Source organism: Solanum dulcamara, chromosome 5 (assembly GCF_947179165.1).
Source record: "Solanum dulcamara chromosome 5, daSolDulc1.2, whole genome shotgun sequence".
NCBI classification, from domain to species: domain Eukaryota; kingdom Viridiplantae; phylum Streptophyta; class Magnoliopsida; order Solanales; family Solanaceae; genus Solanum; species Solanum dulcamara.
Window position 1 is genome coordinate 66,730,484 of NC_077241.1, and position 19,774 is coordinate 66,750,257.

A 19,774-nucleotide genomic window follows, 5' to 3' on the forward strand; every position below is an offset into this window, starting at 1 on the left:
AGTAGAGAGCCCTTCTCCTTTGGGAATGTCACTATTTGAAGTTGAATGACTTTTCAACTTGATGCTAGTGCAGTCAGAAGAATGGATGGATCAAGTGGCCATTAAATTCATAGCTGATTTTTCTTCTCCTCTTTATTATTTTGGTTAGGTCATACGAAAGTGGCCCCACAAATATCTTTTAAAGTCTTTCATTGAAAAATTCACACAACAAATCCTTTCCTCTTGTAGACTTCTCTCACATAAAAAAAACCTCCTTCCTTATAAATTTATTTATCTAACTTTGATTTAAAACAAAATTTTAAAAAGTATAAAAAATAGTTAAATATTATGATCTTAAATTAAAGATATATGTATTTTAATTTTGTGGTCTTAAACATGTTAGGTGAAAAGTTTGAATTAATGAGTTGCCAAAAAAAAAGAGACATTTTTTTTAAACGAACTAAACAGACAAGTAAGACAAATAAATTGAAACATAGAAAGTAAAAAATAACGAGAATTGCGGCAAAGTATTAAATACTCTTTCATCCTTAACTAGAAGTTTCAGGATCGAGTTTTATTATGTGTCAAGTCATCATTGTAAGAGAACTCTTTATCTCCAATATAAAACATTTCGATACGAATTTAAATTTAATCGGACGTAATACAAATGACATCATATTGACACCAGATTAGGAAACCAAAAATAGTATAAAAAGGACTTCTCCCACAAAACGACCACATTAACAAAACCAAACCGTTTAGTGCTCAGAAAGAATTTGTAAGTGTTACTTTTTCTTCCCCTTCTTTTGCTGTTTTCAATAATTATTAAGTTGCTTGATCAAATTTCTAAAATTAGCTTATTTTGAAAAATGATTATATTTGATCAATAAATTTTGAAGAGAAAAAAGACAAAAGTGGTTTGTTATCTTTGGCAATAGGTTCAAAATAATCCCTTAAGTATTATTTGAGTGGTTTTGGTGCGTTAAGTTTAACAAAAGTGAGCATTTTTATTTGCATAAGATATTTATCAAATTTTGATTGTTAAATTTAATTGGAACAGTGAAAATGAAAAATATTTAATGGGAACTCATATTTGGAAGTACCTATTTTGTATTTTATGCTATTTTTGGTCTGTTTCAAGAATTTACAACAATTTTTGAGGTGTAGTTTCTGTTATTGTTAGTTTATATTTTGCGTTTGGTGTAGTTTTTTATGTTGCAGTTTCTAAAATTTTGACAATTTCTTTTTGGTGTTTTTGGTTAAAGAAATTCTCCAGTTTTGGTTAAATTTAACAATCTGGTAAATATTTAAAGGAAACCAAAATTGCTCAATTGATACTTCAAGGACTAATTTGTACCTACTACCAAAGTATTTTTTGAGAAAAATACACTTGAAATACTTTTTGGAAATTTGACCAAACACTAACAAATTTTGAGAAAATGACAAAAAGGGTCCCTTATCTTTGGTAGTAGGTACAAATTAGTCCTTGAAGTATCAATTGAGCAATTTTGGTTTCCTTTAAATATTTACCAAATTCTGATTGTTAAATTTAACCAAAAGTTTGGCCAAATACTTTATTTTTATAAAATAAAAATATTTTTTAAAAAAATAAAAAAAGTAATTTTGACCTTCCAAATGCTCGGGCAAATAGGCTATATGTTTTTTGAGAGCATACTAGTTATCTAATTTGTTTTTTTTTTAAATTCAGTTTATTTGAAATTTGGCTAAACACCTAAAGACCCACCTAAACTTAATACTATTATTAGTAGTATGCTTAAACTAACAGTAGTCTTAATTACCTAATGAACTTGGCTATTTTAATAACATCTTGATATTATAAAAAAATTGTTATAAGTCTTAATTGTTTAGATTTACTCAATATCGTTAAGCGATGACAAAATAAAAGAACAAACTTGAGATCTTGAAAGTGGATGGAGTACTGCTGATATACCATCCTTGCAGAAATTCTTAACATCTTAATGATATTAAAATTTTGTTATAAGTCTTGATTATTTAGATGTATTCAAACTTATTAAGTTGTAACAAAATAAAAGAACAAACGTACGATCTGAATGATTAAGATGTAAACCTTAGAAAAGAATTTATAATGGCTAAAAAACATTCATTAAATGCAAACAAACGCGAACTATGTTGTTTTTCTTACATTGTTTTCTATGATGTACAGTTGATCTGGTAAAATGGAGGGAGCAAGAGCAACTCCTTCAGTGTTGTGTAGTCACTTTGTTATCATGTTGATCCTACTTCTACCAGATACATCAGTGGCTGAACCAAGATCCCAGATAATCCAGCTCATATGTGGAAACAGAAGGACGGTTTCCATCCCAAATTCGGCACGTACATTTGAAACTTTAAGTGAACAAGTGAGAAGTAGAGGATATGGAGTAGGAGTTACTGGGAGTGGACCAGATTCTACCTATGGACTTGGCCAATGCTATGGTGATCTTTCATTAATTGACTGTGTTTTATGCTTCTCTGAAGCGCGGACCCATATTACCCAGTGCTTCCCTAATAATGGAGCGCGAATTTATCTTGATGGCTGCTTTATGAGAGCGGAAAATTACAGGTTCTATGACCAGTATTTAGGTGCAGAGGACAGGCGAGTATGCGGAAACAGGACTACAAAGGGTTCATTGTTCCAACAGAATGCTAGGCTAGCCGTTCAACAAGTAGCTGCAAATGCACCGAGTAATAATGGCTATGCGAGTGCCCAAGTGTCAATGCACAGGCCTTCCAATGATGCAGCTTATGTTCTCGCTGATTGCTGGAAGACGCTGAGTGCAAATTCTTGTGCAGCGTGTTTACAAAATGCATCTTCATCCATGTTGGGATGCTTACCTTGGTCAGAAGGTAGAGCTCTGTACACCGGATGTTTCATGAGGTATTCCGATACCAATTTTCTCAATGCTATTTCTACCAGTGGAGGCTCGTCATCAAGGGGTACTTTTTGCTCATTTTTTGTTCCTGCTTTACCAGTTATTTATCGACTGAACACGTAATTTTTTAACTTCAAATCACCATATTGCAGGAAAAGTTGTAGTCACTGTCATTGTTGTTAGTTCCCTAGTCGTTTTGGGAGCAGCTGCTTTCATTGGTATTGATGTCTGGAGGAACAAACAAATCCAGAAGAAGAGAAAAGGTAAATACTTTTGTGCCAAAATATTAGTTATAAAAGTCAATACGATATCAATGATGTACATATATTGCATCTTTATTCTAAAACTTAGAATTAAAAAAAAATTGAACTTGTTAGGTGCAAATGATGCCGAGAAATTAGTGAAGACCCTTCATGACATCAGCTTGAACTTCAAGTACTCGGCACTTGACAAAGCCACAGGGTCATTTGATGAGGCCAACAAGCTCGGGCAAGGTGGATTTGGCGCGGTTTATAAGGTATGTAATGGTTGAATGTAGTGCAATTCATGAATTGTACATAACAGCAATACAATACTTCAAGTATTGGCAATTAAACCGAGTATGGGGCACGATTGGTGCAGGGTGTTCTGGCAGATGGGAGAGAGATCGCCGTCAAAAGGTTGTTCTTCAACAACAAACACAGAGTTGCAGATTTTTATAACGAGGTTAACATAGTCAGCAGCATTGAGCACAAAAATTTGATAAGGTTATTGGGTTGCAGCTGCTCAGGACCGGAAAGCCTTCTTGTATACGAGTTCCTCCCTAACCAAAGTCTTGATCGCTTCATATTTGGTGAGTAAGGGTCGCTGGGTCGGCTATGTTATATTTACTCTTAACTCATGGCATAATTGTTACTCCTCCTGTATTAAGGTTAGCAAACCAGAAACAAGAAATGTCACGCCCCGGGAGGGTACCCTAGACGTGGCCGGCACTCGAAGACCATTGCTGGTCCTCAAGCGAACCACTTGATCCAATCACACATCCATTAATTCAATCAATCAGCGGAAAGCTTAAAATAAAGAAATAATTGGTGGACAATCCCAATCAACAATCTAACTCAAGAAAGAAAGGCCTTGGGCCAACAAATCAATCTCGAATCTATGTCATTAAATAATTTGACAAAAATAATTCAAGGAATTAAAATACTCAATCAACCCATCACTATCTAGTCTATGAAGCTTCTATCACTACTATCTAATTGGTGCCAGTGATATGTTCATGGCTACCTCAAATCAAAATGAAAGACTAAACTCAACGCAAGAATAACAGAAGTGGTGTCCTCCGAATGTAATGGAGGACTCACTAATAAGTTGAGAGTGAATAGATCCTCAATGGTGCGCCTATTGATGATCTCTTAAACTTGTCTCTGCAACATGAAATGATGCAGGTCCAAATGGACGTCAGTACGTGGATTGTACGAGTATGTAATATGGCAGAATGAAACATACATCAAGGTAGAATAATATCAGTTCAGATATCTCAAATCATAAAGATAAGAGAGACTCAATCAAAGTGTCATAAGTCTAAAGTAAGAACACAGTTTAGACAAAGACCAATCATATACAATCCAATTCAATCACATACAATCCGATCCAATCCAATCATATATAATTCGATCCAATCCAATCATATACGATCCGATCCAATCCAATTATATACAATCCGGTCCAATCCAATCATATACAATCCGATCCAATCCAATCACATACAATCCAATCCAATCATGTACAATCTAATTCAATCCAATCATTTATAATTCGATCACATACCATCCAATCCAATCCAATCATGTTCAATCCAATCCAATCATGTTCAATCCAATCCAATCTTGTACAATCCAATTCAATCCAATCCAATCGTTTACAATCCAATCACATACCATCCAATCCAATCATATACAATCAACTCAACAATAAAGTCAAAGGACTCAATTCAATAGATATGCAAATTAGAATTTAGCAATGCTTTACAAATCAACTCAATCAGATACAATCTCAATCAAACCAATCATATCAAGCACAATCCACTCAATTAAGAGTTTCTCTAACCGACAACCATCACCATATGAGCAAGTGATAGTACAATAAGCTGACGTTGTTGCCACGTCCATTCATACCTTGCCAGGGTAAGAACGAATCAACAATCATGGATACATAACCAATCAAGTCCTATCATGTCAGGACAGTAATTTAGAAAACATCCGACTTTAACGGTCCAATCCTCTCCTACGTTTGGCGACGTAGTTATTGGTTCAAGTATGGACTATACTCTTACCCAATTCAGTGCTCGATACTCTTCCCAAGACTTAATATGCTCATATCTATCAAGTGAGTAAAATACTCAAAATACTTATTTAGTCTCTTAGGACTTATTTTCAAATCAACTCATTTAGTCTCATTTGACTCTTTTCAAAACTCATTCAATCTGGTCTAATTGGACCTTCATTCACAATCAACTCATCTCAATCATCAAACTCTTCTTTTTGAATTTGATGTCATCTCAACTCAATGAATGCAGAAAATATTAGATGCTTTTAAAACATAATTTCAACTCCTCAACTCAACTCAAAATAGACATTTTTATGTAAAAATGCTCAACTCTTTTATACTCAAAATACTTATGTTCAAAAATGATAATTTAGAGACTTCTCAAACCCAACTCATGCTTAAACTCTTTTTAAATCAAAGATAAAAATAATTATTCTTTAAACTTAAAATAGTGTATAAATAGTTTATGCAGAAAATATTAGATGCTTTTAAAACATAATTTCAACTCCTCAACTCAACTCAAAATAGACATTTTTATGTAAAAATGCTCAACTCTTTTATACTCAAAATACTTATGTTCAAAAATGATAATTTAGAGACTTCTCAAACCCAACTCATGCTTAAACTCTTTTTAAATCAAAGATAAAAATAATTATTCTTTAAACTTAAAATAGTGTATAAATAGTTTATGCAAAAATGTTCACAAATCATTTATTTAAAACTCCTTCTCAAACAATAATTTATACTCATATGACTCCAATCAAATCAAATTATGCAAATCACATATCATGTAGTCACATTAGACTCCAATCCATTTCACCTCAAACATCATCATCAACATACCTCTTCATCAATCATTCTACCCATGTTAAATAACCACCATTCACATCATCATTCACATCATTATCAAACATCTTGCTCCAAAATTCTTATTTAATTCTATATTCTATTTATAGAAACAAAAATGACATTCTAGCTCTACCAATGTTTCATTTCTTTTTATGTCATTCACATTCATAACTATCCCAATTCATTCTTTTCATTCCAATCAATAAATATACACAAAAAACGTCCATCTCAACCTCAAGACAAATTATGACCAAAAAAGAAATCTCAACTTGGTTTTCATGTGAATGAAACATAAATCTATACTCTCAACAAAACTCCACTCAAGAACATCATCAATACATATGAATTTATATACAAAAATTCATTTGTAGTCAATAATATGAAAGATAACTATTTAGTAATTCAAGTCATGAAAATCATCAATCAATTAATAGTATATAAAAAAAATATTCTATAATTTAGGAAAAATTCAAGAAAACCTTCATAGAAGGTTCAAGCCTTTCAAATCTTCATCCAACACATCTATGGGGCATATGGAAGAACTCAATTCATATTTTAGGTTAGCCTTACATACCTGACTTGAAGAACAACTCAAAGATTTGATGGCCTTACTTGAAGAACTTAAACTCTAACCCTCCTTCTATTCTCCAATTCTTTCCCTCAAGTTCTTGGTTGTTTTTGGAGAGAAAACCCTTAGAAATTGATGTGGGGGGCGGAAATGGTGATAGCTAGGGTAGTGTTTTAGATATAGGATGGATGGGAAAGGTCCATAATACCCTTTTCTCCAAAAAAATCTGCAAAACGCATCCAAAAACCTGCAAGTACAATAGTGGCACGTCACGCCAAGGGACAAACTACTGAGGCTAGTTTCGGGCGCTATAGTGGCGTCAGGCGCCACTGGAGCCCCAAGCCTGAAATTCCTGTAGTGATAGTCTGTAGTAAAATGGTCATAACTTTTGACTTAGAACTCCAAAAATTACAATCTTAGTGGCGTTGGAAAGAAGACTCAAAGACCTTTAATTTGATAGGTCATGGGCCATCCGATTTATTATATTCTAAGAGATATGGTTGTTCAAAGTTGACCCTTATATGAACTCATCCTAAAACTTAGTCGATTGGAAGTCTTTGGACTCGACTTAGTGTTAGAGATCTCTTATGATTCTAAAACACATCTAATACACTTCAAATATTTAGGAATTAATCATAACTCATATACAAAATTACAAGTCATCGAGTTCGATCCTACACGCACAAGAAGAACGGTTAGAGTCTTGGCGAAAAAAAATCTGGGGTGTTACAATAAAGATGAAAATAAAAAATAGTATCCTAGTCCACAAAATTCACTGTGCGTCCTTAAGGAATTTATTCTCCTCACTCTACCCGAGGTTATTGATTATTTTCTCCCAAGATAAAACGGATAAACTATTAAAGATGTAGCGGTACCTCAAACTTTAATAATTTCAACGAACTCAAAAGTCAGCAACAAAATCACACAAAGACTCAACTTTGTTTGAAAGAAAATATATATGCAGAAGAAGGAGAAATTTGATGTTTAAAAATGAGAGGACAATCCTCTATTTATAGACAACAAAGGATAGTGTGAACATGTGCTTATTGTGGCTTATCGGAACAGACACAACCCTTCTCAAAAGACACAACATTTCAAAAAAGTCGCAACTCTTTAAAAAAATTCATTACTTTTTGGAAAAGTCACAGCATTTCGAAAAGGTCACAACCTTTCATTTCCCATTCACACCTTTAAAACTCAATAATTCTCCACATGAATGGGGAAATGACTATTGTTAAAACATATGCATTAAAAACTGTATGATTTGTAAGTAAGAATTAATTGCATCTGGATAAGTAGGTTTTCCTTTCAATTTTTCATAATGAACATATATCGGATATACTCGATCAATCAATAGATTTTATATCTTTGAACCGTCAAGCTTTGGTGTATATCTAGACAACATAAGTCACACAATCAACCCTTTAACTATTTTTGATTCTCATTGTTTTATTCATTTCAGCCATGAACACTTCTTGGTTCATAAGTGCGTAGAGAACTGGCCTTATAGGATTCTCCTTGAAGCGTCTTACACTTCACACTTACATAGGTGATATCTAAATGTGTTATCCCATAGAAACACTTTTTGATATGCCCTGTATCAAACTTAGACATCATTAAAAGGTCCTAATGCCTTATCCTTGTTACTGAACATTGTCGCATCATGAGAATGGGCCATAAAAATTATTTTGACAATGTTGAACCGTCATCAATGACTTTGTTTGATCTCCTTGAACCTAGATCTTGGGATCTCCAGTCTTCTAGGTAGAGTTACCGTCACGATGATTTGTCCTCGGCCATAGTCCCATTCCCTTTGATGATCGCTCAACTCCCTCTCTAGTTAGGCCTTTTGTAAGTGGATCCAACACATTATCCTTTGACTTTACATAGTCAATTATGATAATTCCACTAGAGAGTAGTTGTCTAACGATATTATGTCTTCGTCGTATGTGACGAGCCTTACTGTTACACATAACACTCCCAGCTCTTCCTATTGCAGCTTGACTATCACAATGTATACATATAGGAGTCATTGGTTTGGGCCAAAATGGAATATCTTCTAAGAAATTCTGAAGCCATTCTGTTTCTTCACCGACCTTGTCTAAGGCTATAAACTTAGACTCTATTGTAGAGCGAGCTATACATGTTTGTTTGGATAGTTTCCAAAATATCACTCCTCCACCAATGGTCAAAACATATCCACTTGTGGACTTAGTTTCAGTTGACCCAGTAATCTAATTTGCATCATTATATCCTTCAACAACTGCTGGATACTTATTGTAATGTGAAGCAAAGTTTTGAGTATGTTCTAAATACCCCAAAACTCGTTTCATTGCCATCCAATGATTTTGGTTGGTATTACTTGTGTATCGACTAAATTTACTTATAGTACAAGCTATGTCTGGCTGTGTACAGTTCATGATGTACATCAAACTTCCCAACACTCTTGCATAATCCAATTGAGCTTGACTTTCACCTTTATTCTTAGCAAGATCAAGGTTCAGTTTAATTGGTGTTTTTGCACTTTTGAAGTTTAAGTACTTGTATTTTTTAAGTACCTTTTGGATATAATGAGTTTGAGACAATGCTAGACCTTGAGAAGTTTTGTGATTTTTAATTTCCAATATCAAATCGGCAATTCCTACAACTTTCGTATCAAATTTACTAGAAAGCATATGCTTAGTAGCATTTATGTTTGCAATGTCGTTACTCATTATTAGCATATCATCCACATATAAGCAAAAAATAACAACTTTGTTTGGAGTGTGTTTAATGTAAACACATTTATCACACTCATTAATCTTAAATTCATTTGTCAATATGGTTTGGTCAAACTTCACGTGCCATTGTTTGGGTGCTTGTTTTAGTCCGTAAAGTGACTTAACAAGTTTGTAAAACTTTATTTTATTTACCAGGAACCACAAAGCCCTCGGGTTGTTCCATGTAAATTTATTCCTCCAATTCTCCGTTTAAAAAAAGCTATTTTTACATCCATTTAATTAATTTCAAGGCCATATACTGCAGTTAGTGCAATTAACATTCGAATGGATGTAATCCTAGTTACAAGTGAGTATGTATCAAAATAATCAAGGCCGTATTTCTATCTAAATCTTTTGACGACAAGTCTTGCCTTATATTTGTCAATAGTTCCACCAGCTTTCATTTTTCTTTTGAAAATCCATTTTGAACCCAAAGGTTTGTTTCCTGGAAGAAGATCAACCAATTCCCAAGTATGGTTGCTCAATATTGAATCAATCTCACTATTAACATCCTCTTTCTAAAAAGATGAGTCCGCAGCAGGCATAGCTTCTTTGAATGTTTGAGGCTCATGTTCAAGAAGAAATGTTACAAAATTAGATCCAAATGAAATAGATATCCTTTGACATTTACTGTACTTGGATCCTCTTTATTAGGTACATTCTCCTTTGGTTATTCTCGAGGTCATTTAGACCCTTCACTAGATACTTCAAATCTAGTTTTATACGGATAGATATGTTCAAAAAATTCAGCATTATCTGATTCTATTACCGTATTCTCATGAATATCCTGATGTTCGTACTTGTGTCCTAATGCCTTATCCTTGTTACTGAATATTGTCGCATCATGAGAATAGATTATAAAAATTATTTTGACAATATTGAACCGTCATCAATGACTTTGTTTGATCTTCTTGAACCTAGATCGTGGGATCTCCAGTCTTCTAGGTAGAGTTATCGCCATGATGATTTGTCCTCGGCCATAGTCCCATTCCCTTTGATGATCGCTCAACTCCCTCTCTAGCTAGGCCTTTTGTAAGTGGATCCGAGATATTATCTTTTGACTTTACATAGTCAATTGTGATAATTCCACTAGAGAGTAGTTGCCTAACGGTATTATCTCTTCGTCATATGTGATGAGACTTCCCATTATACATAACACTCCCAGCTCTTCCTATTGCAGCTTGACTATCACAATGTATGCATATAGGAGCCATTTGTTTGGGCCAAAATGGAATATCTTCTAAGAAATTTCAAAGTCATTCTGCTTCTTCACCAGCCTTGTCTAAGGCTATAAACTCAGACTCCATTGTAGAGCGAGCTATACATGTTTGTTTGGAAGATTTCCAAGATACCACTCCTCCACCAATGGTGAAAACGTATCCACTTGTAGATTTAGTTTCAGTTGACCTAGTAATCCAATTTGCATCACTATATCCTTCAACAACTGCTGGATACTTATTGTAATGTGAAGCAAAGTTTTGAGTATGTTCTAAATACCCCAAAACTCATTTCATTGCCATCCAATGATTTTGGTTGGGATTACTCGTGTATCGAGTCAATTTACTTATAGCACAACAGTTGATAATGTACATCAAACTTCCCAACACTCTTGCATAATCCAACTGAGCTTGACTTTCACCTTTTTTTAGCAAGATCAAGGTTCACATCAATTAGTGTTTTTACACTTTTGAAGTTTAAGTACTTGTATTTTTTAAGTACCTTTTGGATATAATGAGTTTGAGACAATGCTAGACCTTGAGGAGTTTTGTGAATTTTAATTCCCAATATCAAATCAGCAACTCCTAGATCTTTCATATCAAATTTACTAGAAAGCATACGCTTAGTAGTATTTATGTTTGCAATGTCGTTACTCATTATTAGCATATCATCCACATATAAAACAATAATGACAACTTTATTTGGAGTGTCTTTAATGTAAACACATTTATCACACTCATTAATCTTAAATCCATTTGCCAACATGGTTTGGTCAAACTTCGCGTGCCATTGTTTGGATGTTTGTTTTAGTCCATAAAGTGACTTAACAAGTTTGCAAACTTTATTTTCTTTACCAGGAACCACAATGTCACGCCCCGAGAGGGTACCCTAGACGTAACCGGCACTCAGAAACCATTTCTGACTTCCAAGCGAACCACATAGCCTGATCACACATCCGTTCATTCATTCAATCAGCGGAAGACAAAAGAATAAAGAAAATATTCGGTGGGCAACTCAACATCAGTCTAACTCAAAGAATAAAGGTCATGGGACAACAATTCAACTCTAATATTTGTCATTATAAATAGTTTGACAAGAATAATTTAAGAAAAGAAATACTCAATCGACGCATCACTATCTAGTCTATGAAGCCTCTATCACTACTATCTAATTGGTGCCAATGACAAGTTCATGGCTACCTCAAATAAAAATAAAAAGGGCTAACTCGATGTAAGAATACACAAACGGTGTCCTCCGAATGTAGGGGAGGACTCACCAATACGCTGAGTGTAAATAAATCCCTAATGATGCTCCTATTGACGATCTCATAAACCTATCTCTGTATTATCAAACGATGCAGGCCAAATAGCGTCAGTACGTGGAATATACTGGTATGTAAAATGGCAGGATGAAACATACCTCAAGGAAGAGTAACGCTGGTTCAAATATCTCAACTCAGGAAGATAAGAGGGACTCAAATAAAGCGTCGTAAATCTAAAGTAAGGATACAGTTTAGACAGAGACCAATCATATACCATACAATCCAATCCTATTATGTATAATATAGTCCAACCAAATTATTTACAATTCGATCCCTTTCAATCATGTACAATCCGATTATATACACTCAACTCAATAATTAAATCCAATCTAGTCACATACCATTTTATTCAATCCCATCACAATACATCTAATCCAATCCAACCATATACAATCAACTCAACAATCAGCTCAAGAAACTCAACTCAGTAAATATGTAAATTAAACTATGCAACGTTTTACAATTCAACTCAAAGGACTCGACTCAATAGATATGTAATAACTCACTCAAGCGTCCTAAGTCTAACTAAAAATAGTTTAGACAGGACTAACTCATAAGCATATAGCAACTCACTCAACTCAACTGACTCAGACTACTATCAAGACCTAAATGGGAATTTCTCTTAACCGACAACCATCACTTATGAGCCAGTGAAGGTACAACAAAACGACGTTGTTGCCGCGCCCGTTCATACCTTGCCAGGGTATGAATGAATCAAACACTCATGGATCCAATCCAACCAAGTCCTATAATGTCAGGACAAATCTCTTGGGGAAGCATCCGACTTAACGGTTCAATCTCCCCTACGTTTGGCAACACAGGTATTGGGTTCGAGTATGGACTGTACTCTTGCCCAATTCGGTGCTCGATACTCCTCCCATGACTCCATGCTCATAAAACTCCTCCAATCATCTTAAACAAGCCCTCACGGCTAGTTTCATGTGGAACATTGCCACCTCATCAACTCTGTTCTCATTTCAACTCAATTAACTCATAATGACAAGTCTCATTGGACCTTCTTTCAAATTGATTCATCTCAAATTATCAAACTCTTCTCTTTAAAAATTTATACAATCTCAACTCAATGAATGCAGAAAATATTATGTACATTAAAATATAATTTCAACTCCTCAACTCAGACTCAAAATAGATACTTTAATGTAAAAATACTCAACTCATTTAAAGGCTCCTCATACTCAACTCATACTTAAACTCCTTTCTAAATCAAAGATGAAACTAATAATTCTTTAGGCTCAAAATAGTGTATAAATAGTTTATGCAAAAAGGTTCACAAATAATTTATTTAAAACTCCTCCTCAAAAGATCATTTGTTCTTCCAAAATAATCATAAGACTTCAATTAACTCAATTTATGCAATTCACATATCACATAATCACATTAGACTCCAATCCACTTCATCACATAACATCCTCATCAATATACCTCTACATCAATCATTCTACACATATTAAATAAGCACCATTCACGCCATCACTCACATCGTCATCAAAACATCATCATCACATCATCATCATATATTATCATTTACATTATCATTAAACATTATTATCACATCATTGTCAAGTATCATCATCACATCAATCATCTAACATCTACTCCAAAATCCTTATTTTTGTCCTATGTTCATTTTATAGAAGCAAAGGGACATTCTTAACTAACCAATTCGTTCTTTTCACTCCAATCAATACATATATACACACAACTATCCATCTCAACTTCAAGACATTTATGACAAGAAATCTCATCTTGGGTTCATGTGAATGAAACATGAATCCATACTCTCAACAAGACTCAACTCAAGAATATTGTCAACATCTATAAATCTATATACAAAGGTACATTTGTAGTTAATAATATGAAAAATAACTATTTAGTAACTCAAGTCATTAAAATCATCAATCAACCATTTGTGTCTAAAAACATTCCTTAGTTTAGGGAAAACTTTCAAGAACACCTTTCTAGAAGGTGCAACTCTTTCACAACTCCTAACCAACACATCTATGGGCATATGGAAGAACTCAATCCATATTTTAGGTTAGCCTTACATACCTTGTTTGAAGACTTTGAAGAAACCTTGATGTTAGGTCTTCAATGGAAGGCTTGAATCCTTGAAACTCTTGAAGGCACCCTTTGTTGGAGATGGATTTGGGGAAGAAGAAGAAGAAGAGAGGGAAAAATATTAGGGCTTTTTAGAGAGAGAGGGAGGACTGAAAAATGTGTTCCCAAAAGACCAAGGGTAACATATATATAATTTGGGTAAGTTCCCAAATTACCCCTCCTCAAAAGTTCTGAAAATAGGCTAAAAACGCACCAGGCGCGATAATGGCGCGTCGCGCCATTGCAGCGCCAGGCTGAATACGCCTAAAACCTGCACACCTCGTAGTGGCGCGCCGCGCCAGAGACCAAACTACTGAGGCATGTTTCTAGTGCGATAGTGGCGCATCGCGCCCATACAGCGCCAAGGCCATGTTTTCTGGGTTCTGGAAATTTGGCCTGAAAAACCCTGCACAACTTTTAGTAGCGCGTCGCGCCAAGGACCAAACTACTGAGGCATGTTTATGGCGCGATAGTGGCGCATCGCGCCCTTACAGCGCCAAGGCCATTTCCCCAGCAGTTGCAACCCAGGCCAGAAATGAAAATCCTACCGTACTAGTCTATAGTAAAATAGCCATAACTTTTGACTCCGGACTCTAAAAAATACAATCTTGGTGGCGTTGGAAAGAAGACTCAAAGACCTTTAATTTGGTAGGTCGTGGTCCACCCAGTTCTTTATATCCTAGGAGATATGATCGTTTGAAGTTGACCCTTATACTAACTCGTCCGAAAACTTCATCGATTGGAGTTCTTTGGACTCGACTTGGTGTTAGAGATCCCTCATGACCCCTAAACACATCTCACACACTTCAAATACTTAGGAATTAATCCTAACTTATATATAGGATTACAAGTCCTCCGGTCCGAGTCTACCCACACACGTGAAGAAATATTCGAGTCTTTGCGAAAACATTTCTGGGGTGTCACATTATCTTCCCCTTGGGATCATTCGTCCTCGAATGTGAGTAAACCAATGGTGGACTCGAGGCACGAATAAAAATCAAAACTCAATCGAATCAACCAATCGAGAAATTTAGACAATTGGCTATTCAAACTCAAGAATAGACAAATCATTTCAACTCAAGAATAGGGACATCACCTTCGTCATTCTCATCATTTGGCACGAACAGAACATCGAAACTCCATTAACCTAATCATTCAAACATCTACATCCTCAACCGTCGAATTCCAATTCACGAGCGACATTTCCAATCCTCTTCACCATTTCATGAGGTCAATATATCGGTGTCCAAACTTCCTCTCCTTTCCAAGCCTCATAACACCCTTCACGTACCTCCAATCATTCCCCCAAATGTGATCATTAGCCTACTACCATCACTCTTATAGTGACTACCACACACTCAAGCCTATCACTCTAACCACCTCAACCACATCCAAGAATTCTCGAGCTTACTTTAACCCTTCTACCTCTATTATTGTATAAGCTCTTTCCCGGAGACACACTAACATACTCTTACCTATCTATTGCTCATCACAAGTTCTCATCTCGCTCCTCCTCCATACATTTATCCTCGACTAGACAAGTATAACACAACTATCACAATCGGGAAGCACTCACTCTCCCTCATCTACTCTTGCCCAACTCCGTCTACTATCATCTTGGCCAACTCATCACTATCGAAAGATCAAGACTTACTTTGGCTCATTACCCTATCATCTCCCCCTTAGCTTAAAGGCATCAACTAAAGGATACTAACTAGTCACCCAAAGCAACTCATAAAATTAGAGCCTCATTCAAATCTATACTATTTCATATACACATCCTAAGCCTCTTCTTACCAAATGACTTAGCCTCAACTTACTACTTACATTTGAGGGTCACATACCCCTCCTTTCATGACGCATACTCCTCACAAGTTAATATCTTAATCTCCTGCATATGTCATGTCAAGCCTACTGAATCAAGCCTTAAAATTAGCACTATCACAATCATTCTCTACACCTCGTTACTCACCTTATGGATTGTTGTAGAATTACCATGAACATAGTCTCATCGGGTCCAATAAGAGCATATGAATCAAATGTTTCTTTATAACAGAAAACATGACACATGATTTTTTTTTAAAACCAATACTCATGTCTATACAAATAATTGTATTTTAATAGATATGTATTTTTATAAAAGATTACAAGATTTTAAGTGACACTTTTTCATAAGAGAACACAACTCTTTTGAACAAGTGTGTATATATATATATATATATATATATTTACTTTGATAGTTTTATACTAGTCATATCATATCATATACTAGTAAAAGAGAAACTCAACGACCAAAATATATACTCCAAGAATTTTGTGGGTGTAACATAATACAAGAATGTCATTAAATTTCATATCTTGTGCTTCCACATTTAAATTAGACACCAAGGCTAATTTTGTCTTTATCACAAGCAAAGAACCCCCATATTTTAAATATGATCTCAATTTTTCCAAGTATTTGAAAATAATTTTCCACATATTTGTTTTCTCATGCTTTCAAATGTATACTATCAAAATACATATTGACAGCATCAACCTCTTTTAAAGATAATATTCTACAAAAAATTTGTAGTGCTTTCATTTTCTCTGACAAACTTTGCATATTGTCAAAGTTTAATTCACAGATGCATTTATTGCAGGCACAAAATCATTAATTTTATGTCACTAGTAAGTTTTTTTTTCTTCTGACACAATTAGACAGACCACTTAGTATTGAAAATACTAACACTAAAGATTGCATCTTTGTACGACTTGTTCCTATTTAACAATGAAGTTTTTATATTCTTCAAATCGTCAACTGAATGAACTTTGAATGTTGATGAAGTTTTTATGACTTCAAATCAATTTCAAATTTAGACAGAGCAAAAAACCAAGAGGTTTTAATCTCCAAAAATCAAAAATACAACACTGTTTTTAGTTAACGATGAAGTTTTTACATTCTTCAAATCGTTTACCCTTTATATTCTTGACGGAGTTTTTATACTCTTCAAGTCAGAATATTCATTCAAACACTGTGTTTAATAAATTGGTGAAGTTTTTATATTCTTCAAACCAAATGCACAGTCTGATTTATTCAGTAAAGTTTTTATATTCTTCAAACCAAAGGAGTAGAAAATCAAAAGATATTAGTTTCCAAACATCAGACACAATCGAATTCCATACAGAGTAGAAAACTACACAAGTTTTAGTCTCCAAAACAGAATTAAAAAATCATAAGGATATGATTTTCTTTTCAAAAAACTTTCCTTCATTAACAAGTTTGTTGGACTAACTTTAAATCTATGAATGGTAAATTCTATAGAGCTTCCACATAGTCAGACCAAATAATATTTTCTTTTATGGAATAAATTTAATATTCGATGAAGTTTTTTATATTCTTCAAATCGAATATTAAACTTTTCTTTTCTTCTTCTTTTCTGGAAAAAAAAGTCTTACTATCTACGTTCTTGGATTAAGATCCTTGAAAGATGCATCCAATATTGGATGTAATACACACAAAAGTATTTTTCTACCCAATTTTATCACAATAGATAATAAACCTTTAAAAATAGTTTGTGAAAACTATTAAGAAAATAACACATTATTAAACTTAATCATCTTTAATTTGACCAAGATTATGGTAAGAAAAAAAATACTACTTTGTAGTATCAAGTCTAAAATTCCTTAATAATGTACTTATTTAGACATAGCAGAATCATATAGATACCATGACAATGACTTCTAAAATCTGTCGTGCCCCAATCCAAAAATCTCATTTACAGAAAAAAAAATATTAAATTTCTTAAGCTTGTTACTCCTCATGTATTAAGGTTAGCAAACTAGAAACAATAAAGATGAAAATAAAAAATAGTATCTGAGTCCACAGAATTCACTGTGCGTCCTTAAGGAATTTAATCCCCTCACTATACCCGAGGTTATGGATTATTTTCTCCCAAAATAAAATGGATAAACTATTAAAGAAGTAGCGGTACCTCAAACTTTAATAATTTCAGCGAACTCAAAAGCCAGCAACAAAATCACACAAAGACTCAACTTTGTTCGAAAGAAAATATATATGCAGAAGAAGGAGAAATTTGATGTTTAAAAATAAGAGGAAAATCCTCTATTTATAGATAACAAAGAATAGTGTGAACATGTGCTTATTGTGGCTTATCGGAACATACACAACACTTCTCAAAAGACACAACCTTTCAGAAAAGTCGCAATTCTTTAAAAAAGTCACAACTTTTTGGAAAAGTCACAACCTTTCGGAAAGTCACAACTTTTCGAAAAGGTCACAACCTTTCATTTCCCATTCACACCTTTAAAACCCAACAATAATCACACCAACTAAAAATAAAAGTGAAAATACTAACCACATTTGCGTTAAGACTAAATGTCGTGTTTTCACATAACCATGCCAGAATGATTGTCACATATCTTGATTCTAACCTTAAATTTTGACAGACCCTACCAAAGGTAAAGCTCTAAAATGGGAGAAGAGATTTGAGATAATTATAGGTACGGCAGAAGGATTGGTATACCTTCATGAGAACACAAAGACACGAATAATTCACAGAGACATAAAAGCCAGCAACATCCTGTTGGACTCGAGGCTCCGTGCAAAAATAGCTGATTTTGGGTTGGCCAGGTCCTTCCAAGAAGACAAGAGTCACATAAGCACTGTCCTTGCTGGCACATTGTTAGTATTTCTTCGTCTCATCTTCTAATTTTTCGTGTAAAAGTACACAAAAACATAAAGACTAATATGGTCCAATAATGGATGATTTACCCTTTTTATGCAGAGGATATATGGCTCCAGAATACTTAGTTCACGGCCAGCTAACAGAAAAAGCAGACGTCTACAGCTTTGGAGTTCTTCTACTAGAGATTGTTACTGGAAGACAAAATAACAAGAGAAAAAACGCCGAATATACACTCAGCTTAGTTTCCGATGTAATTTCTGATCAATCACTTCTCTCTTGAACCAAATGTTAAATCTTGGAAAACATTTTTGTTCTTTGATATTAACTTTATTGGATGACATTAACAGGTGTGGGAGCACTTTCAACACGGGATAGTGAAGGAATTGTTAGATCCGAATCTCATGTTGCATAACTGCCATACAATCAATGTACAAAATGAGGTTGTGAGAGTGCTACATGTGGGACTTTTGTGCATTCAAGAGATCACAACGTTACGGCCATCCATGTCTAAGGCCTTACAAATGTTCATCAAGAAAGATGAAGAGTTGCCTCATCCTACTAAGCCGCCATTCGTGGATGAGAAAACCATGGAACTTCATGACCCTCGGGAGAAGTACTCGCTTAAACAAGGCGAATCTGCTACGATTGCCATCTTATCTCACAGTTCTTTTTACCCCAGATGATGAGATTTCAGTGCCCTGAAATTGAAGCATATATTAAAGATAGACAAATTAAATTGGTCTCAACTAGCAACTAAACACTCCTACTTTGAGCATGCACATCTAGACTTGTGTTATCGTTGATTGACTCATCAATATATGCCCATCTAGACTTGTGTTGTCGTTGAATGACTCATCAGTATATTTGTCAATCTTCTTGGTTTCGTTCGCAAAGCTAGAGTGCTTACTTGCCAACTGAGGTCAAATCTGAGTGATTTTTTATGCAATTTATAGAATTATCAATGTACAAAAGTTCTTAGGAATACAAGTATTTACACACACATCAAAATTGTAGCCTTAGATCCTATATAAATCACACCGTGTATTGTTCCAAACATCTCTAGCTAGGCACAAATT

At 34.5% G+C, this 19,774-nt stretch overlaps 1 protein-coding gene across 1 annotated transcript; it reads left to right on the top strand.

Moving 5' to 3' along the window:
* The first annotated feature begins 725 nt into the window (after positions 1 to 725).
* Positions 726 to 19,569, top strand: LOC129889412 (cysteine-rich receptor-like protein kinase 2). The gene is made up of 8 exons (XM_055964699.1): positions 726 to 757; positions 2,165 to 2,937; positions 3,026 to 3,136; positions 3,251 to 3,390; positions 3,495 to 3,705; positions 18,460 to 18,694; positions 18,798 to 18,948; positions 19,046 to 19,569. The coding sequence occupies exons 2-8, from the start codon at positions 2,178 to 2,180 to the stop codon at positions 19,379 to 19,381; spliced, it is 1,944 nt and encodes a 647-aa protein (XP_055820674.1). The 5' UTR covers positions 726 to 757; positions 2,165 to 2,177; the 3' UTR covers positions 19,382 to 19,569.
* The last annotated feature ends 205 nt before the right edge of the window (positions 19,570 to 19,774 follow it).

Coding starts and splice junctions, on each gene's coding strand:
- LOC129889412 (XM_055964699.1), top strand. CDS start 2,178: ATGGAGGGAGCAAGAGCAACTCCTTCAGTGTTGTGTAGTCACTTTGTT. Junction 18,695..18,797: donor ACTGTCCTTGCTGGCACATT/GTTAGTATTTCT, acceptor CTTTTTATGCAG/AGGATATATGGCTCCAGAAT. Junction 18,949..19,045: donor CACTCAGCTTAGTTTCCGAT/GTAATTTCTGAT, acceptor TGACATTAACAG/GTGTGGGAGCACTTTCAACA.